At 47.1% G+C, this 20,893-nt stretch overlaps 9 protein-coding genes across 9 annotated transcripts; 4 read left to right on the top strand and 5 right to left on the bottom strand.

Moving 5' to 3' along the window:
* Positions 1-593: 593 nt before the first annotated feature.
* On the top strand, positions 594-2,382 carry N7471_006680 (Amino acid/polyamine transporter I; the record flags this gene model as incomplete). Its single annotated transcript, XM_057279399.1, has 3 exons — positions 594-757; positions 824-1,452; positions 1,529-2,382. 3 exons carry the CDS (start codon positions 594-596, stop codon positions 2,380-2,382), a joined length of 1,647 nt encoding a protein of 548 aa, XP_057139009.1.
* A 1,163-nt stretch (positions 2,383-3,545) lies between these two features.
* N7471_006679 (DUF3659 domain-containing protein) lies at positions 3,546-6,720 on the bottom strand (the record flags this gene model as incomplete). Its single annotated transcript, XM_057279398.1, has 2 exons — positions 3,546-4,070; positions 4,132-6,720. 2 exons carry the CDS (start codon positions 6,718-6,720, stop codon positions 3,546-3,548), a joined length of 3,114 nt encoding a protein of 1,037 aa, XP_057139008.1.
* A 1,608-nt stretch (positions 6,721-8,328) lies between these two features.
* N7471_006678 (uncharacterized protein) lies at positions 8,329-9,090 on the bottom strand (the record flags this gene model as incomplete). The annotated part of the gene is made up of 1 exon (XM_057279397.1): positions 8,329-9,090. One exon carries the CDS (start codon positions 9,088-9,090, stop codon positions 8,329-8,331), a length of 762 nt encoding a protein of 253 aa, XP_057139007.1.
* A 436-nt stretch (positions 9,091-9,526) lies between these two features.
* On the top strand, positions 9,527-10,060 carry N7471_006677 (uncharacterized protein; the record flags this gene model as incomplete). Its single annotated transcript, XM_057279396.1, has 1 exon — positions 9,527-10,060. The coding sequence occupies one exon, from the start codon at positions 9,527-9,529 to the stop codon at positions 10,058-10,060; it is 534 nt and encodes a 177-aa protein (XP_057139006.1).
* Positions 10,061-11,734: 1,674 nt separating this feature from the next.
* N7471_006676 (lipid droplet assembly factor 1) lies at positions 11,735-12,421 on the top strand (the record flags this gene model as incomplete). Its single annotated transcript, XM_057279395.1, has 1 exon — positions 11,735-12,421. The coding sequence occupies one exon, from the start codon at positions 11,735-11,737 to the stop codon at positions 12,419-12,421; it is 687 nt and encodes a 228-aa protein (XP_057139005.1).
* Positions 12,422-14,285: 1,864 nt separating this feature from the next.
* On the bottom strand, positions 14,286-14,672 carry N7471_006675 (uncharacterized protein; the record flags this gene model as incomplete). The annotated part of the gene is made up of 1 exon (XM_057279394.1): positions 14,286-14,672. One exon carries the CDS (start codon positions 14,670-14,672, stop codon positions 14,286-14,288), a length of 387 nt encoding a protein of 128 aa, XP_057139004.1.
* Positions 14,673-15,188: 516 nt separating this feature from the next.
* N7471_006674 (uncharacterized protein) lies at positions 15,189-15,644 on the bottom strand (the record flags this gene model as incomplete). The annotated part of the gene is made up of 1 exon (XM_057279393.1): positions 15,189-15,644. The coding sequence occupies one exon, from the start codon at positions 15,642-15,644 to the stop codon at positions 15,189-15,191; it is 456 nt and encodes a 151-aa protein (XP_057139003.1).
* Positions 15,645-15,992: 348 nt separating this feature from the next.
* On the bottom strand, positions 15,993-16,738 carry N7471_006673 (uncharacterized protein; the record flags this gene model as incomplete). The annotated part of the gene is made up of 2 exons (XM_057279392.1): positions 15,993-16,152; positions 16,203-16,738. The coding sequence occupies 2 exons, from the start codon at positions 16,736-16,738 to the stop codon at positions 15,993-15,995; spliced, it is 696 nt and encodes a 231-aa protein (XP_057139002.1).
* Positions 16,739-19,082: 2,344 nt separating this feature from the next.
* On the top strand, positions 19,083-20,722 carry N7471_006672 (Amino acid transporter transmembrane; the record flags this gene model as incomplete). The annotated part of the gene is made up of 6 exons (XM_057279391.1): positions 19,083-19,234; positions 19,300-19,313; positions 19,372-19,444; positions 19,503-19,834; positions 19,885-20,582; positions 20,633-20,722. 6 exons carry the CDS (start codon positions 19,083-19,085, stop codon positions 20,720-20,722), a joined length of 1,359 nt encoding a protein of 452 aa, XP_057139001.1.
* Positions 20,723-20,893: the final 171 nt, after the last annotated feature.

The following is a 20,893-nucleotide window of genomic DNA, read 5'->3' as shown; positions in this document are numbered from 1 at the left end:
AGCCCGGTATGTGCCGACGACATTTGATTTCCACATGGTCCATTCATCAATAGCAGAATTTAACAAGATATGCCAAAGATCTCACTCTCTCACAGGTTTCCCCTTGGAGATCTGAACCATCCAACAGTTGGAATATCATCGGAACCCGCCCGTCGTTCCTGAAGGCTAATAAATGGGTCCGGCACAGTGGGGCCTCATTTCTGTTAGGTCCGGTGCCTGTGGCCCGATAATTTCAACTGAGTTAAGGCGATGCCCCAGATAGAATAGCGGCGAGGATTTTGAAGGCCTGGGATTGAATCGCGCCCTCGCGATCATCATATGGTATGTATCCACTCGTCCTCGACGAATGGGGAAGCTTTTCCCCCAAACTTCTAAGAGACTTGATGGCACTAGGAGAATTTTCTCAAACTATTATTCGCATAGAAGATGATATTCCCGTATATTCCCAAAAGGAGTGATGAAAGAGGTTTGACGCTTATCCGACCAAGCGGGCCTTGTCTTGCTTTCTTTCTTTTTTCTCTCGCGATTCCTATCTCACTCCGTTCTTGACTCGCTCCCATTGCCTCATTCGATATCATTCGACAGGTGACACCATGGTGGTCGTTGAAAAGCAAACTTCCCAAGTCGGCGAGACTGCGCCAAGGAACAGCACGGAGATAGACACGGTGCGCCTGGAGGCTGCTCTAGGTCATAAACAGGAGCTGGTGCGGAATTTCGGGCTCTGGAGTGTAACGAGCTTGGGAATTGTGATCGCCAAGTCAGTGATTTGAACTTTTTTCTGTCCGAGTCCGTCGCCTTGACTAACTTAAATATGTAAACACAGTTCCTGGGCCGCGACTGGTGGCACAATTGTGACTGCACTCATGAACGGAGGCCCAATGGCTCTGCTTTATGGCTTGATACTTGTCAGCATCTTCTATACGGCGATTTCGGCGTCGCTGGCCGAATTGGCATCCTCCATGCCCTCCGCAGGCGGAGTATATTACTGGTCGACGGTGCTGAGTGGCAAGCATGGTCGCGCCGCCGGATTCTTCACGGGCTACCTCAATGCATGCGCCTGGCTCCTGTCGGCTTCGTCGATGAGCTCTATGTTGGGCAATGAAGCGGTGGCCATGTACTTGCTTCGGCATTCTGACGTCACCTGGCAGTCCTGGCAGGTGTTTATTGTGTTCCAGGTTGTCAATTGGACCTGCTGTGCAATCGTCTGTCTAGGGAACCGGTTTATTCCTCTGATTAATCGGATCGCACTGATTCTATCAATGACCGGACTCTTCGCAACAGTGGTGGTTCTCGCCGCCATGCCAAAGACACACGCGACCTCTTCGCAGGTATGGACGCAATACTATAATATGACTGGCGGCTGGTCCGATGGGGTGTGTTTTATAACGGGGCTGCTTAATGCTGCCTTCGCCGTGGGGGTTCCTGATTGTATCAGTCATTTGTCTGAAGAAGGTATGTTAAATGGCACACATCCCATCTCGATTATCAAATGAAGACGAAGAGATTCTAACTAATGATGATAATTTAGTTCCTAAGCCCCAAATCAAGGTGCCGCAGGGCATGATGCTACAGATGTTGACAGCCTTCTCCACCTCCTTCATCTACCTGATCGCTCTCTTCTATTCGATCCAAGACATTGACACTATATTTAACACTAATGTGGGCTACTTTCCTACCGCTGAAATCTACCGACAAGCGACAGGATCCACTACCGGTGCTATCGGACTTATTGCGGTGCTGTTTCTAGCTACCTTCCCAACCCTAATCGGCACGTTTGTCACTGGAGGTCGGATGTGGTGGAGCTTAGCCCGGGACAACGCAACACCTTTCTCAAACTACTTCGCCCAGGTGCATCCTACATTGAACTGCCCGGTCCGTGCCACTGTCGCGATGAGTGCGCTGGTTACCTGTCTCGGCTGCATTTACGTCGGCAGCACAACGGCATTCCAGGCCCTCATCTCGTCCTTTATCGTGCTGAGCACTTTATCCTATTTTGGGGCTATCCTCCCCAATGTGTTGACTGGCCGTCGGAACATAGTTCCCGGGCCATACTATATGGGCAAGAACCTAGGAATGGTGGTGAATATCGTCTCGTTGGTGTACATTATAGTCACCGTGGTATTCTTCTGTTTCCCATTGGTGATGCCTGCCACCGTTCAAAACATGAATTATACGAGCGTCATCACTGTCGGCTTGATGACATTGACCGCGGGGTGGTGGTTTGTCCGCGGGAGAACCGAGTACCGAGGCCCACAGTTCAGCTTCGAGGCAGCTAAGCAATTGACGTGTGTACAAGCAGGCAAGGAGAGCGGCAGCCCTGTAATGGCGCCGACAGAGGATTCTACGCCAGGTTCCCTTGAAGAGCATGGGCGGGTGGAATGAATGCTACTCCTGTGATGAGCACGATAATAAAAGAGACATTCAAGATCTAACGCTCTGTACGTTATGACTTCCTACTGTATGTTTATGAATTAGACTACTCCATGAATAGGAATACATCGTGACCGATACATCACCTACACGTATACCCATCAGTTGTGGGATATAACTCCACAGTGCTGAGCGCCTTTGCCATCTACATACGGTGGTTCAGCGCATCGGATCGCACTCTATTCACAGCAGGGCTTCCTGCAACTAAAATAATGGAGAGTCTTAGCAACTAAGCATATGGCTAGCAGAATTCGTGAAGATGTACCGAGGATTCCATTGCAAAACCGTATACTTTGTCACCTAGCGCGTTCCTATCACCAACCTCAATTACCTCATGGCAGCCAAGCTTCCCTAGACTACATTATAAATAAGTGCAAATACTTGATTATATATAGGTCCATAGGGAATATTCACAGCACAAGCTCCTAGCAAGTTACAGGTGTGCAGGTTGAACCCTTTTTGCAGTGCTCAGCCAAATATATTGTCAACATTCAATACATCAGTTGCTGCCATATCGAAGTCTCCTAACATGGAGAAGAATTCCGAGTTAGTCGCCAAAGAAGTTTCACGAAGCACATATGATCCCCCAAGGCTAAATACTCTATCCCGATTGCGGAGAAAGTTCTTTTTCAAGTTTTCTTCAATAGAACCACTAACAATGTATAGCCGAGTTATTACATTATGGAGCGTTGCGTGGATGCTACCTTTCCCCAGGATGACGTGTGTCATGTTCATATCAATTGTGAGTATAGAAAGTTCTGAATACCCTGTCTATTGTGTTCTGTTTTGATCGAAATATCTGATTTTGGATAGCATTAAGGCGGCGGTGTACGAATTATCGACGAACCTTTGGCTATTTATTTACGCGCGTTGAAGTGCAGCCTTATCAAGTGTGTGCATAGATCAATGAAGAAATCAATATATTCATCAAATAGCAAGCTGGAAACGAAAAAAAAGGCATCGTGAGCTTTTCAAGACATCACACGTCATGCACTGAACAAACCCCAAACTGATATGACTAGACACATTGAAACACTGAAGCATCGCATGCCAGATCAAACATTAACAAAAAAAAAAACAACGTAGCCATAAAAGCAAAACGGCCCGTCAACAAATCATAAACCAATCTCCCCTCTACTTGCTTCCCCCAGCCCTAGAGACCCCAAACCTTCGACTATTTTGTCAAGGCCCAAGCCACCAAGCAAGCCACTTAACAAATTACCGAGCCCTAAACCGCCGAGGAGCTTATCAACCAAGCCCAGAACACCGCTCAGTAGCAAGCCCACGGCGGCAATGATTTGGAAAAGAGGTTCTGAGAGCAGCGCCCAGAGAGGATTCAGCTTCTTCTTAGCGTGAGGCATGTCGGCTAAGCGTCTGCGGCCGCTCTCGATCGTCGCGGTGACCGTTTCGGAAAGCTCCTTAATTCGGTCGGCCAGCTCATACTCCTCCGGGGTCGCATCACGCGAGGAGGCGCGCGCCTTAGCTGTCGCGGCAATACGGCCATCCGGGTCAAGGCCTCGGATAGCGCCGTTGCATTCCTGAAGGATACGACCGCCCTCTTCGAGTAGTGGCTTAACATTTTGCACTAGCTTCTCCTCATCTAACTCGTCCTTCGGGGTACGGTCTGCTCTCTCGAGGTGCTAAAGTAGATAAGAGGTTAGCGAGAACGTCTCTATAGTTTAGAGTGTTATAAAAACTGACCTCGGTAATCATTTTGCATATCGGCTTGACCTGCTCTATGGTCTGGTTAAGAATACCGCACATCTTCTGTGCCAGCTGGCGGTCCTGTTCCTTCTTCTCCTGAGCCTGTTTCTCTTCGGGCGAGAGTTCCTCGACTTCCTCGACCTCTTCGGGGATATTCTCTAATAGTGTGCACTCGCCAATTTTATTACCGTCATTATCGACCACATAACCGTTATCGTCGACTATTTTACCCATCAACGTGGGCAAGTCTCCCGATGTCAGCTTGCCGATAAGGTTACCATCGGCGTCGCGCACCTCGCCTTCCTTAGTGACCTTCCGGCCGGCCATCGGGTTAACGTCGCGCTTCTTCTCTTCGGGCTCCCAACGTTCCGCCTTCCCGATCGTGTTCCCGTTTTTGTCTAGTATGTCGCCATCCTCTTCGACCTTACGGCCGAGAAGCCGCTTCGCATCACCCTCGAAGAGACGGCCAATAATCTGTTCTCCGTCCACGACCACGCCATCCTTACCGACCTTAGCGTTGTGGAAACCGTAGAACGGACCCTCCGCCTCTTCCCGCTCCGCCTCGGGAATCAGCTCCGCCCGGCCGACCACTTTACCGTTATCACCCCAGACTTGACCCTGGCTGTCAACCTTACAGCCCGCGAGACGCTTGTCACCTTCGACGAGTCGTCCGAAGACGGCACCCGTAGTTGGGTCTACGATATTGCCCTGTTTATTAACAACCTTGCCCTCAAGAATAGACAAGTCCTCTTCGGCAGGGGCTTCTTCTTCGGGTGGCTCGTAAGGCTCAGCGCGGCCCTTAACATTGCCATATTTGTCTGTGATCTCGCCATCCTCGTCGACCGCGTGGCCACGTAATTTCTTTGCATCGCCTTCGACAAGTTGGCCTACAATAGAGCCATTCTCGTCCTCAACAAACCCGTCTTTAGTGACAACTAGATCCTCCAGTCCGGCGAACGCGCCAGAAGGAATACCTTCTCGGTCATCCTCGGGAATAAGCTCGACGCGACCCACCATATTCTTGCCGTCGTAAATTTCGCCGTCCTCGATCTTCTTACCCACCAGTTTCTTAGGGTCTCCCTCGATAACACGGCCGATCGGGAAACCCTCAGGCCCGATCACATAGCCGGCTTTATTACAGCTTAGCCCATCCATACTAGACATGTCGATAGGCTCCTCTTCCGGAGGTTCAGGTTCTTCCCAGCGCTCCGAACGCCCGATAACGGTGCCGTGTCGGTCAAGCACTTCACCGTCCTCGTCGACTGCCCGGCCGACCAGCTTCTTAGGGTCACCTTCAATGAGTCGCCCAACCCTCGTCTGGTTCTCGTCTTCAATCCATCCATCCTGGCCCACGACCAGGCCATCCAGGTTCGCAAATGGTCCCTCTTCTTTGTCCTCTTCGACGGGGAGAGGCTGAGCCTTGCCGATGACATTCCCGCGGTTGTCCCAAAACTGGCCTTCAGCGTCGAGCTCAGCGCCAAGCTTCGAGAGCCGCTTAGGGTCACCCTCAATTACCTCGCCAATGGGCTTGCCATTAGCCTCGTCTATGATGTAGCCGCGCTTGTTGCACTTTAGGCCCTCGAGAGACTCGATCGAAGGAATCACTTGGCTGGCTTCCTCGGTGGCCTCGTTGGCAGTCTCTTCTAAGGCCTCCTGCTGCTCTTCTGCTGGAATCAGCTCCGCACGTCCTATAAGGTCGCCATCATCATCCATGACCTCTCCCTCGTCATTAAGGGTATATCCGACGAGGTCCTCCGAATCGCCCTCGACAATTTTTCCCACCGCCTGGCCAGCAGCATTTTTTATCACGCCACCCTCAGAAACAGGCAACCCATCAAGATCTGCCAAGTTAGTTACCACATCATTGGCCTGGTCTAGCTCCGACTGGCCCTTCGTGGCAACCTCCTCGGATTGATCGGCCGCGTCTTCCAGAACTTCAACACGACCGATCAGGTCACCATCTTCATCGACGATCTCGCCATCATCTTCGATGGTCTGTCCCACCAAGTCTTCTGGATCTCCTTCCACTACTCTCCCTAGTGGGTTACCGTCCTGATCGAGAACTTGCCCACCGTCGGCGACAGTGAGACCCTTAAGCGCCGCCAAAGTGACCGGTGCGTTCTTTGTGAGAGCCTCTTCTCCCTCCGGTATCTCTTCTCCCTCCGGTATCTCTTCTCCCTCCGGTATCTCTTCTCCCTTCGGCATCTCTTCTCCCTTCGGCATCTCTTTTCCCTTCGGCATCTCTTTTCCCTTCGGCATCTCTTTTCCCTTCGGTATCTCTTTTCCCTTCGGCATCTCTTCTCCCTTCGGCATAATATCCTTCGCTTTGCCAGTCATGCTCTTAGCTTCACCTGCCTGCTCGGACGCTGCGCGCCCAAGTGGGGTCCCCGAACCAGAAGCTTGAGATACCTCATCCTTGGATGAATGGACAGGACGCCGCTGCTCTGAAGTACCGGTGGACTTCTTTAAAGACTTTGGGGATGGTGTTGTAGGCATGGATCCTCCTCCAGCATCATCCGAGATTGGCTTGGACTGCTTGCTATGGAGCTTTTGCGGACTCATTTTCTTCGAGGAACTGAGGCTCATGTTGTCTCCAGGGGGGTGTTGGGGATTTTGGGGGGTGTGTTTTAGTTTTCTGCTTATATCGTTGGTCGTATATATAATTTTTGTCAAATTATCGGCAGATGGGGAATAATAATGTAACAATAGGTCGTTGGAATCGCCAGTAGCATAAAATTCACTGTTATTAATATTGAAAATTAACTACGATGTAGTGGAGTTGTTACGGCTTAAGAACGAAAGACCTGCCACCAAGCTCGATAGTGACGTCGTGAAGTCTAGATCATATGGTCCTGTCTTATGACAAGCACAGCCAAGATATACTTCACCATTACCTGCTTTGCAGTCTAGGCTGCCAAACCAGACAAACTATCCGCCGCTCATTGAACCCCAAATGTTTTGGTTGGCGTCATAGATTAAATAAACTCCATGACCCACTTTAGATAATCTACCTAAGTAATATTACCAAAAATTACTTAATTACCTAGGAGCCATATACCGAATAGCCGTAATATAACGTCTACGGCAATTAAAACTAACTAATTTTATACGGCTGTCTACACATGTAGCTTTTATTCAAAGATTAAGTTCCATAATTCACGGAGAATTCCAATGTATACATTGAAAGGCGGTAAGATATAGTGCCTGATGAGACAAATTTTTTTACAGGACTGACGCATGGCTATGGTTGTCAACCATCCGTAGCGTTAACCATACGGAATTTGCTACGGGCAAGCACATCTACGCGGTGGTACTAGAATCAGTAATTTGATAGCTATTCTGTGTGCTGCTTCTAGAGAATCAAATTTTGAAGAGAGGAGAATATGAAATTGGTGGTTAGGTTCGCTGATCTTGAAAGTTGGCCTTATTGTTCAACCTTATCGTCGAAGCTGCTCGGCGGCATTAAGGGGTTACGAAGGCACGATTTCCACCTTGTCATACTGTATCACGGTGAATTAAATAATGATTATAGATGGGCTGCTCGATGCTGGATAGTGAAAATGTTTTCTCCCCTTCCTCATCATATTGATATATGAGAATACTTGCTCGATATCGCTCATCCAAGAATCGTCTACTCCATTTTCGTCCGCCGAGCGCGGCGCAACAAATATGATCTAGTTGGATGCCGACTGCTGACTAGTTGAAAGTGAATAATTTACGACCATAGAATGATCCATTTGATAAGCTCAAAGCTATTGCTCAATTCACATGCACCAACGACTTGGTCACTTTTCCTAAGTATAGAAAGGTAAAATAAAGCGAAAATAGGTGCTGTATTGCCAGCTTATAGTTAGACGCGACCAAAATTGGCCTGGAAAATGGAGTCCGAGTTTCCGCGACTAAAAGAGTGTATGAAATACCATATTGAATGATAACAAATCAAGGTAGTATCGCCGTGGTGAATATTGCGCCCAAATCTGACATAATGATACTAGATGATGTAAAAGCCATGTTATGGTACGTTCTCCTTGAAACTCCCAAACGGTAAATTCTGTTTAGTGCGATATCAGCAAGGGGAGCAAACTTGAGAAGATAAAAGACAAGCCCATAGCCGCTGCAGCCGGGGTTTAGTTACTATATTGCTAGTTAGTTAAAATCTCACTAATAGAACTCATCAAAACATTCAAGTGGGTCCTAAATATGGGTTGAAGGGGAAGGGCTTACTGACAGTAGACCTATAGTCAAATCACCATGAATTTTCGCCTTTAGCTCAATCTCAATATCCAAATTGATATCCAACCGAAGACGTAACTGCTCGTTATTCCCGCTGTCCTCCTTCTCCTCCTTCTGGCTATCGCCTAGGGCTCCGCCGAGGGCCTTGCCTGCGCTGTCAGTAACACCGTTAACGGCTTTGCCAGCGGTGTTCTGTACAAGCTGTCCGGCCTGGTCCACATCGCCCATACCCTGAAGTGCGTTCCCGCCACTGCTCTCCCGCTCCTTTAGTCGCTGATGTGGCTGGCGCTGGCGCCGGGTACGTTGGAGCTGCTGAGGCTGAGGCTGATCGTCTGTTTCACTAAAGTTTTTAGGTTCGGACTCGGATTCCTGACGGTATGAGCGAGCGGGGCGGGGTCGGCGTCTGCCGTGATTATAGTGTTGCTGTTCAAGCTCGGGTTCTGGTTCAGGCTCCATTTTTTCTTGCTGTTGTTGTTCCTCCTGTTGGTTTTGTTCCAGGTCTCCTTCTTGTATTTGATAGAAGTCGGAATCGCCTTCCCCACCTCGTTGTACTTCTTTATCTATTTCTTGACTCTTGGTTTCATCGTCGTTGTTTATCTCGGAAGTGGGCGGCGTCTTGTTAGATCTCTTTTTGCCTAGTTTGGCCGGAGCACGCTTGGGTTTGTTAGGGGTGGCAGCTTTGGGGGCCACGCTGGGAGTTTCGGTTGGTTCCTTATCGGCCATGGTGAAAGGAGGAAAATAAAGCAAAAGAAAGAAGGGCCAGATTATGAACTCCTTTGGCGTGGCAAAGGCACCCACCATTTGGGTAATAATGTACGAAAATTTATAGTATTGTGGCGTATTTTGCTTTAGACTTTATCTATCGGGTGGTCTACCAGGATATCGTTATACCCAGTCGAGATGGACATTTTGGCCTCCTCCGACGTCAGAGGCGGTGGTGCTGTATTTCTTCGGATGAGTCGTCGGTACCAGACAGGGTCACCCAGGGAAAACATTAGATAGTCAACTGGGAAGAGGACAGATTACGCTGACGACTTCAACCCTTATTCGTGTATCCACACCCTCTTGTTTTCCCTTTGTTTCTTCTTCCAACTCTCCTTCGTATATATTCACTTATACTGAATTATAGTACGGAGCCATCCCATGCACCAGTTCTATCATGGCTACTGTCGAAAAGGTCAAGGACCAACAGAAACAATTCAAGGTGCAGCAAGGCGACTCATTCTCCGGTGAGGACTATGATACCGCCGACGACTACGAATACTCCGACGAGAGTTTTGAAGAGTCAGCTTCCGAACAGTTACAGCAGAAACAGCAGAAACAGCAGAAACAGCCGCAACTTCAGCAGAAACGGCAACAGCAACAGCTTCAGAAGTTACCGCGGCAACAGCAGAGTGGACATGATAACGATGACTACTCGGATGACTACTCGGACGAATATGAGGACGACTACTCTGATGACGATGATGAGGATCTCTACGATGTCGACGAAATGCAGGGTAAGGCCCTCCAGTCATCCGAACAACGCAACACGGATATAGGCAACCGGTCCGGCAGCATGAGCATAGTCCAGAAGGAGAAGAAGGACATCATGGACGAGGAAGGGCTCAAGCTGAGGCTGGAGCTGAATCTGGAGATCGAGATCGTGCTCAAGGCACACATCCAGGGTGATTTGACCCTGAGTTTAATGTAAGCTCTGATATTACGGGATTTATACCATTCGTGGTATAGTGGTTGGCGAGGTTAGACTGACTTGATGTCGTTATCTATAGGGCATGACCAAATATTCAGTCGCAATTTTCTCCCCGCCTTTCACTTTTCCTCGAAAAAGTGAAAGATCCATTCTTTTTCCCAATTTCGATCCAACATCTTTCACGAACATAACGCTCGTCTCGACGGATCCTGCGGTTAGTTGTTTCTGTCGGTAAATACTAAGAGAAATGGTATGGTCTGTATGCAAGCAGATCCTTGGAGGATCGGATTCCGAGGGTTAGATTCCGAGAATCACTTGGGACATCTTGGGACATGGGTATAGCAATTCCCTATATTATTCCTGCTCAGCCTGTCCTAGGAAATCACCAGGACTTTCCTAGATGAAATAACCAGAGAGTTTGATATTACCATTCTGGTTCCCATACAATATTGGTGGCCTATATCTGTCAGTTTCTTTCACCTGTGTTCTTGCATAATGCCTCTATTGATCGAAATTCACTTTTGTCTTCGTTGCTAGCTTAGATTTCTCGTTCTAAAAAAATTTCTCTAAAAGAGCTCTTAACCTTTTCCCCCGATTTAACCCTTACAATTAGCATTAACGGCTCTCGTATTAAGAAAAACTCAATTAATAGGAAAGAAGATGACCTCTAGGGATTTAACTCTATTGTACCAGTGTCATCGCCGACGTTAAAACAAAAAATGATAATCCGTGAATACCGGACTTTGCCTACTGCCAAAACTCGGATACTAATGTGTTGCGCAGGACATAAGAGATGTAAATTGGCTATCCTAAAAATATAAAAATACCTTTCTTAATCGTAACTACACGAGGTTCCTATTTAAACACGGATCAGGTGAAAGAGATCGCAATCATAGAAAGTTCATGGGCGCAACAATTGAAAGTCCAAAGCCAAGAAGGAGGCTATTCCATTCTCTAAGATCTCGGATCAACATTAGCAGGCGATTGTTGAGCCGAATCAGCAAAAGGCCGACGGGTTTGAGAATCTGGGGATTTTATCCAACTTCCGCAATTGGAACCATTGTGCCCCGTTCAGTCCAGGCTTGTCTAGATGACTGTTGCACATTCGATTGCACATTCGATAAGTGTTGGTACTGGAAGCCTACCAATCTTATGCAACGCATGCATCTTTTGAAAGTCCTTTTTCACTATTTCAGCTGCCCCTATATATCTATGCTACGAGTAGTGCATGCCATGGTTCATATATCGAAGGACGATTCTGTACCTTGGTCGGGGCATAATATCACCCCTACTGTTTAGAAATCGGGTTACCCAAATTCTTGAAAGTGCAGCCTTCGCCACTTGTGAACCGGATTTTGAACACCATTCCTACCTACGTGTTTTACGTAGACTATTTAATATAGAGTGGGATGCTCGTCTGCGGCTGGCAGTGACGTAGATTTCTCAAATGAGGGAATCGAGAACCAGTTCGCGGAACGCCCAACACGTCATCAACCTATGGCTTCGATAATGTTGGTAAGTAATATAGATATTAAGGGCAAAATATATATGCTTTGAACGCCAATACCCGCTGAAATACCGTGAAAAATCGCAAATACTTCCTCTATATCTGTTTTATCGACACGTTTTGCCAGCCAATCAATCTAAAACAGATTATACTCCCGAGCCCTCACGATGCCCCTTGATAATGCTACCAGTGGTCTTGGGGGAGGGCTTCCCAATGACAGACTGGAATCAGAAACAGTCGGAGGGGTCAAAGGCGTCTCAACAAAGCGACTGGACAATGTGACTGAAGACCTGACCGACCCGGTCCTTCCCGGCGGATTTCCTTCTGACGAAGCTTCGAAAAGAAATGAGGAAGCTGTCGAAATCTCATTTTCGGCTATATGGTCTACCATCGCTGCAGGGTTGTCCACTCTATTCCCTCAAGCATTCGATGCATTTGAGTCCAGTATTAGTGGGCTAGTCTGTTGGCTACTACCTCCGCCCCGTCAAGCAGCAATTTATGAAGCTGCATTAAAGCGCCCCGCCGCCACGACATTTATCGTTTGTCAAATTATCTGCTGCGGAGTGCCATTGTTCGTATTCTTAGCTGGCATAGTTGTCTTCGCTGCTATTGCGATACTTCTCTGGGCTTTATTGTCACTACTAATCCTTGGACCGGTGTTATTAGTCACAAGCATGATGGGAGCATCTCTCTGGGGATGGGGCTGGATCTTCTACGGTCTGGTGAAGTGGATTGATCAGCGTTTCTTAGGCGGTATGCTTATACGCTTCTGGCTTCCTCGGCCGCAATCAGAAACGCAATCAGAGACAGAAAATGGAGGGGACCAGCCCGAGGAAGATAAAAAGAAAGAGTAATAAACTGAGATCCTGTGGATAATCCTTTTATGTCACATAGTATATTTTATACAATCCGAAAACTCCTAAAAAAAAGCAGGGTTTCCTTATATATACCGCTTCTAGCTCTTTGGATCAGATGAACGGCACTCGGGTAAAAGTCTTGAAAGACAGTTCCCTAGGTGAGATTTCAAGGGGAGTTATCCAAGGAGGAACACTCAACAGAGATTATTTACGAGAGGAAATGCTTCTACAGATAGAAAATAGAAAATAAATTTGGAGAAGGGAAGGGAGGGAGAGAAGGGGGTGTGTTCTTCAAACCAGTCTAGAGAAATCTTAAACCGTTCATATACTATGAGATTAATTATAAAATCTTATTCACTAACGATGGAATGATTTTTTGAAATATCACTTAAATTTTATTGTTAACCGGTTGCATAATATTGTCGGATAAAATTGGGTCTTACATTACTAGCTTGCTCGACTTTTACAGCACCCAATTGCTGACTAGAGAAAGTCAGCTTAGACCTGGACTGTCATGGCTAATAGTCGTCTTTTCTGCTCCCAATGATGTCCATCCTTAGCGATGTGCAATCCACGAAGTGCTTTTGAGCCCAGTTCTCCAACATTTGCTTCAAGCGAGACTTTGCTTGACTTATGCCATGTATTCTCTTTACCAGAGGCAATCGGTTTTGATCGCTCGAATTCGGTTTCTTAATTTCCAAAGTCCCGGCCTAACAATACGCAAAGGATTGCTAAAAGGATTGCTTGCGGCCTTCCAGATTGGGAAGTAAACATTCCCGAGAGGCTCTTTTTAAACCAGGAGAATATGCACGTGTGTTTGATCAAATCCATGTGCAGAGGACGCAAGTAATTACAGTATATCTTTGAGCTTATTCATGGATCAAATGCGAATGACTTATCACGCAACAGCAAAAGTCATTATCTCTAATCCATGCCAGTGCGTATTCACCTGAAAGTTAAGCGAAACTGGATGAATGCCCGAATGCCTAGAGTTTGATGTGTACGCTTTTGTTCTTGTTTCCTGTGTTTTGATTGCAATAGCGCGGATATCCTTCACAATATCCAAGTCAAGTAGACCAAAATTTTAGTATCAAGGAAACGATGGAGAATTTTGGGTGATTAAGCAAAGCACTAAGCAAAGTATCATTAATAAGACAAACCTTCGCTTCACCACAACAATAAATGAACACCCGAGCTACAAACCAAGAAACGCGGAAATGGTCATATTGATCCTACACTCTGATTGGTCTGAAAGAAACAGAGAAATCTCTACACCTTCCTCGTTTTCTCTCCGCGTGTCTAATATGTCAGCATTGCCTGTTTAAGATTTATTGATACTATTCTCAACACAACAAAAAGATAACAACGAAAAGAGGTGTGCCATAGTCCGTACCAGGTAGCAGATCCTTGGTATTGCACTGAAAAAATTGCATCTCGTCGAATCACTGTCACCAATGACGTTCAACAAAGTTGGGAATAGTGCTGAGAACCATTGAACACAATTTCGCGCATACCCAACATGAGGCATTCATGGCACCAGCTGCGAACGAAGTGAACATATCATCAACATTCTTCAGGAAGTCGCTTCCCCATTTCTTGCAAATGGAACCATAGTCCGACTTCAAAAGATAGTGGCCGAAGAACGCTGACAGCAATAAGACTCCTGCACATAGTCTGATACAAGGTTCCCAAAGAAAATGGTCAAATCCCCGTGGTCTCAATCACTATAGTCATGGCAGCGGCCAAACGCTTAGCAGGCTCATGGAGGCCTATAGACGACAGTGGTCATTAAACCGCCCCGAAAACAACCAAAACATAAGCCAGCTGACTAACGAAGAAGCACTTATACCATATCCTTTTTCTACTGTAAGGTCTCCTGGTGGCAGGCAAGCCGCCACTCGCCATCCGAATCCTGACACCAGGTACTTGAAGCCGTGGCTTGGTACTCGTTCCCCTCCCTCATGGCACGCACCTTATACGTCACGATACCCGCCATAAGTCCGACAATGATAGTTTGAGCGTCTTGCAGGTGGTAGGATTCGAATCGGCGAAACGGCTGCGCCAAGGCGTCACTGAAACCAGACTCGTCTTTCAAGGTAAGGATAGGCAGCTGCGGGAGTATCATGTTGACATTGTCATTGCACAATTTCTGAACCGCCGGCCCTGGCTCAGCAGATGTCAGGGAAGTCCAGAGAGTGTTTTCTTTATTAAAGAGATCCTCCTGAATACGGTCGTCCATTGACGGCATTGTAGAAGGTAGGTGGAAGAAGTGTTGAAATGCTGATTTATAGAAGACAAGCCGACACTAGGGAGATGGGCAAACCGGCAGCAATCCAGCTGATATACAGAAGACAGGAATACGAGTATGTAATTAGGAAGGTTTAGTTTCGAGGAGTGCGATTAACATCGGAGGTTCGATTATCGTCTGGTTGCAATAGCGACAGATCTCCTTTTTACCTGATTATGTGCTTTGCAATAGGGCTTATTGAAATCGAAATTTTGGGTTGGAATAGGCGTCATAGAATAAACATAATGACCAACTCTAGACAAAGTGACAAAACGGCGGTGCGCCATCTACCAGATTGCCACAATATGACGTCTGCGACAACTAGTACTAACTTATTAAGCAAGTCATCTACAGATTTCATTCGAAGATTCAGTTTTTAGATGCGCGAGAATTCTAAAGTAAACTTCAAAGGGCCGTAAGCGATAGTGCGCGCGATAGGACAATTTCCTTTACAGCACAGATGTATAGTTATAGTTCTTAACTCTCCGCAGCGCTAATTATACGGAATCCCCCTCCGTAGAGAAATCCTTGCACCTCCTTTTCAAGCCAAACTGCGCGGCCAATCTGTGGATTCTGCAGCTTCAGTCCAATCGAAATAGCTGGTTGCGAGCGCGTATCTCTGTCCGCCCACAGTGTATTTTCGCGTATCATCGTGCGCATATCTTCAAGCAAACCATGCCAATCTCCACCTTCATCAAGGAACTTCAGCATGCTCAGCTTGATAAACCGGATGGATTTTGGTAATGCACAAAGGAACGATATGACATCTGACTGTGTCACTAAGAAGCGCGATAGTTCAAAACAGCGTAGTTTCGGCCATTTCTCCACTGGAATAAAGCTCTGTAAAGAGATCAGACGCTCGAGTGACCCAGCGCTATATTCGTCATCATAGGGATTGTTGATGACTGTAGTATGCAAGCTGAAATCTTCCATGTCCTTTGCCTCACCCAATACACGGCGAAATCGTCCGTTTAAAAATGATCGCCAGCATGCATCGAGTTGATCATCACTTTCTCCGCCTATCAGAAAGGTGATAGCTAGATGACGGAAACCCGGATTTTTCAGTACTATCGCAAAGTTATTGTACTCCTCGCAGGGCTGATCAAAGATCGTACAATTGAGTCCAGTAGGCAGATGGTTGGAAGACAAAACCAGCTCAGAAACTGAGTTCGGTTCATTCGCGAGTACGCGCAGTGCATAAATAAAGCCGCGGTACCTTTCTCTGAGTTCGGGATACTCTTTCCAACGGTATGCGACGGGAGGTTCAACTGGGCCATTTAACTATCCCCGTGGAATAGGGTAATTGAAGCCTTTTGGAAAAGCGCGAATCATAGGCGTAGGATAGAGCGGAATAAAGAGATAGCCGTGGGCCGAAGGCGTGATAGTGACTCTCTTAAGAGCAGGGAACTGTTTGACGCCGTATAAGAATGCATGCGCGTCACTATTATCGGCCAGCACATCTTTTGCTTGCCTAACAAGTGGTGATAATACTTCCAGCACTCGCTCAGTGGAGGCTGTGCAAAAACTTGCTCTCGGCGCGCGATATGATCGGGACGGTCCACGTCTCGACCCTTACGTTGTCTTAGGATGTCGAGGTTTTCCTCGCATAAATTTTTGAACCACTTTGGGCATCCATCTTCGAATTCGTGTCGCTCAAGAATCTGCTCCTGGGGGTACGAGCCGTATTCTTGAACACACGCTCGAGTGTTTCCAGCTTCATCTTCGTCCGAGAAATTTTCATTTCCCTCGGCAGATTCGTTGAATCCGTGGGGTCCCCTGGCTAAGCGCGCCTCATCCCAGATGATCTCGGTTATGCTGTGGCGAAATTTGTCGTGGCCTGCTATACAGCGAAAGACTTCGACATTTAGTGGATTGGCGGATAAGAAAACGCGGTCGATGCGTAGAATCGACGCATTCTTAAATTGTACACATGAGAGGCGGAGATTTTTGATGTCGGAGCTGGATAGATACGATGCTATGCATCCCCATAGCTCGAAAGGGAGGGTAGGGAGAGTGGTGTAAGCCATAAAGTGATAGAGATGAAGTTCTAGAATAGTCACGATCGCGGGAGGAAGCGACTCCCTCCGCCCCTCCGCCCCTTTAGCTGTCGATCCTAGCCATACGGCCCCACTTTTCATTTCTTTAGCTACATCATACTTGATTGGCGATTAGCATCCAAGACGAAACAATAGATCGCAGGTCGACGTACTAGATTCTTTGGGCGGATTCCCACAGCACGACGCACAAAAGAGAGACAGACAATCCAATGATGTATTGTATTGAGGTGGTTAAGAGGAGAGAGAGTGTGAGAGAGAGAAAGACTCACTGGTCTCTATCTCCTAGTCCCAGTGCTCATGTGGGCACTTGAGCCTTGAGAATCATTCAATGGACACTGGTATCAACAATAGATCAAGCGATCAGGTCAAGAGGCTAGAGGCCCGCGTGAAACAACCACAGACGGAGGTCGAAGGGGCGCAGGCCGCCTATGCTCAAGCCTAGGCTCGAGTCCTCAACATCGGACAGGACGAGGCCCAGGAGGTAGCTGGTCTCAAGGGCGAGTTGAAAGACACACGGCAAGACATCGAGTGGATGGAGGAACAATATTCGGACACCGCGATGAGAAACTCCCGTCCTCCATTCCGGAACGAACAAGCTTGCAGCCTTTCCCCAAGCCACGAACAGCACTCATCCCCAGATTTTCACTTCAAGACCCCGAAACTCACGAAAGTGTGGTTGATACCGTAGGCAGCAGCTCCCCCGAGGTCCAGCGGGAGGCCAAGTACTTCAAGCAGGTCGTTCAGGCCGCTGGGACTCCTTCAATTAAGAAGCTCAAATATCGGTTATATAATGCTTCTAGTGGTCTAAGATGCCGAGCGTTTTACAGGGAACTAGAGAGAATGGTACGAACCAATACCGTTCTGTTATTGTTTAGCTAAGGATGTCAGCGTAATGGCAGGTGATTCTCACCCTAATTCTCACCCTGCATATTGCACATTCACTATTCTCGCCCCAGTTCGCGCGACGCTAAAGCGTCACTCACACAACTACATACTCACTACATGCAATCTATAAACTCCTCCCACACATAACATGATACATACGACCATAGGGTGTGGAAAACAGGGCTTCCCGTCCGCTCAGCCGTACTTAAGCCACACGCCGGTGAGTTAGTAGTTGGGTGGGTGACCACCAGCGAATCCTCACTGTTGTATGTTTTTTGCATTTTCCAATGCTACATCATACATACTCTTTTACGCAGCAATTCTCTCTCAATATGCCCTCAGCACCTAAGCAGCACTCTAGGTTGAGTGTATATGGGGCAGAAGTCTAGAGACCGGGGGGTGACAATTCGCACCTAGAGGTGGTAGACATTAGCAGTCCATGATGGAGGCTCTGTAGTCATAGAAGTCTCGATCCAAAATTTTAAGCTTTGCTGGCTTCCACTATATCGGACCTTGCTGGACATAATAATTAATGTTGGATCATAAACCAGGTTTAGTTAGTGGCGATCAGCTTGTGTATAGAAAGTCAATTTCAATACCTGAGTTTATTTATAATTATCAACATCACCTCGAGAACCTGAATGGCCTTAGCAGATGAGGATAATAACTTTCCATTATGCTGACATGGTTTCAAAAATGTACCTAGTAAAAATAGCAGTGAAAGCTTTCAAGGTTGTCAACCGGACGGAACACGGAAGGAAATATCCGCTTCCGGGGAGATCGACTGAATTTGCTTTGAACATCACCACCATGAAAGCTGTGGAAAATTGCATCCTCTGTCTAATAGCATACAGCATTTATAGAGAAATATATTCTTAGCAGGACTGCTTCCTACTCAATTATGCTCTATTGTTTTCAAAAGATTTTGCGGTAAAGAACTTTTCCAGCTCAGGACACGGATAGTGGGCCCGGAATAGGGACGGAACAGGACCCCCTGTTCCGTCCTTCTTCGAAGACACCAACAAAACTTTTCATAGGTGAGATTAGAGTCTTCTTAGTTCCAGATACACTCCACCTAATGCGGGGAAGAACCATGAATCTGGGGAGTGTCTTTTATATCTTTTAAGGTGATACAAGACATTGTTCAGGCACAGGGCCAAAGAATGCCTGAAGAGACTGTCCTCCCTCCGGCACGCGTGAAGAATCACTTGATAAAAAGATCGTTTTGGTCAATATCCCGAATATTCCGCTCAAAATCTCAGCTTTGTTTACATATTTCTATCATTACTTCACTCTGCCTGTCTATAGTAGTTCTCTTCCCCAGACAAGGAAATAGTGGGGCCATGGCAAACAGAGATTTTTCCAAACATAGCCGCGGGTATTCAATGAGTCAACATCAACTTGCAACCAACCCTTTAACAATAACAACATGGAGAAACACATCGACAACACCAACATGGAAAAAGACATAGAGAAAGACATGGAGAAAGACATGGAGAAAGTCATAGATCTGGACAAGTCACAAGACCCCTTCGCTGGGGAAGAAGTTGGTGGAGTGCGTTACAGGACTATGAAATGGTGGTAAGTCTACACTTTTCGGGGTTCCCAGCAAGCCAACTCAGAAAGCTAATCAAATCTGTATTCAGGAACTGTGCAATTTGTACATACACCCCAATTGGACTAAATTCAATCATGGACCTAAGCTAAACAGCCAATAGTGATGATTGCTCAGTCTGTCTCATTAGGAGTTCTCTCCCTCCCATCGTCGATGGCAGTCTTGGGTTTGGTCCCGTACGTCTGATAAAAATTCCTCCGAAGCTTTCTGATGAACTCATGCTAATCGTAGCAGTGGCTGTATCATTATTATTGGAATTGGAGCTTTGACGACCTACACTGGATATGTTGTCGGCCAATTCAAATTGCGATACCCTCAGGTTCACAACATGGCAGATGCCGCAGAGATCTTATTCGGCCCGTGGGGACGCGAAATTACGAATGTCGCCCAGGTTGTCTGTTTTATTTTCCTTATGGGCGCTCATGTCTTGACATTCTCCATCATGATGAACACCCTTACTAACCACGGTGCTTGTACCATCATTTTCTGTCTGGTGGGAACCGTCCTCTGCTTCATCCTGACCCTCTCAAGGCGCCTGGAGGAAGTTTCATACCTAGGAATTATATGTATGAAGACACTTTTCTCTGCTGTTGAAACTAAAACTAACAACTACTAGCCTCGCTATCAATCTTCACCGCCGTGATGATCACCATGATCGCTATTGGCATTGAAGCACCCGATCCCAGGACATACGCCGTTACCCACCCAACTCTGATGAACGGCTTCTCCGCTACTCTCAACATTGTCCTTGCTTATTCCGGCCATATGTCATTCTTCAGCTTCCAGTCAGAGCTGGCAGATCCTAATGACTACCCCAAGGCGCTGATTGTCTTCCAAGCAACGGACACATCGCTGTATCTCGTTACTGCCCTCGTGATTTACCGATACGGCGGGCCAGATGTCCTCAGCCCCGCCCTGCTGAGTGCAAGCGAACTCATTTCGAAAATCGCATTCGGCATCTCCATCGGTACCATCGTCATTGCGGGAGTGGTCATTTGCCACGTCGGTGCGAAGTGCATTTACGTGCGGATGTTCCGTGGCACACATATGATGAGCGAGAGGTCTTTCCGTTCATATGGCACTTGGGTACTGATCACTTTCCTCATGTGGGTTGTCGCGTGGTTGATCGCAAACGCGATCCCTGTGTTTAACGATCTGCTCAATATGATCGCCGCGGCGTTCTGCAGCTGGTTTTCGTTCGGTCTGGAGGGCCTCTTTTGGTTGAAGATGAACCGCGGACAGTACCTTTCAAGCAAACGAAAGATGGCCTTGACTGCACTTAACATCTTCCTTGTTGCCCTGTGTTGCCTGATTGTAAGTTTCGTGCCTTTTTGATTCACGACAATTTGATACTAACGAATTAGTGCGGAATGGGTCTTTGGGCCACAGGAACGAGCATTCAGATTAATGCGCAGAGTGCACACAAACCTTTCTCCTGCGCATCCAACGCCTAAAATGACTCTTTCGCGTTTTGGTCTTTACCGAATATCCTTGTAGATAACATGGCTACGATAGATTTGGAATGTACACTTACTTACTGAGACGCATTGTTCATAGAATTCAAACGCATTGTTCATAGAATTCAATGTTATTCAACGATCCATAACCCAAAGCTTTGTTTTAGA

This window comes from Penicillium samsonianum (assembly GCF_028829775.1).
Source record: "Penicillium samsonianum strain IBT 33392 chromosome Unknown utg000003l_segment0_segment0, whole genome shotgun sequence".
Classification (NCBI taxonomy): domain Eukaryota; kingdom Fungi; phylum Ascomycota; class Eurotiomycetes; order Eurotiales; family Aspergillaceae; genus Penicillium; species Penicillium samsonianum.
Note: the sequence above shows the minus strand (reverse complement) of the source record. Positions and strands in the feature narration are given on the sequence as shown.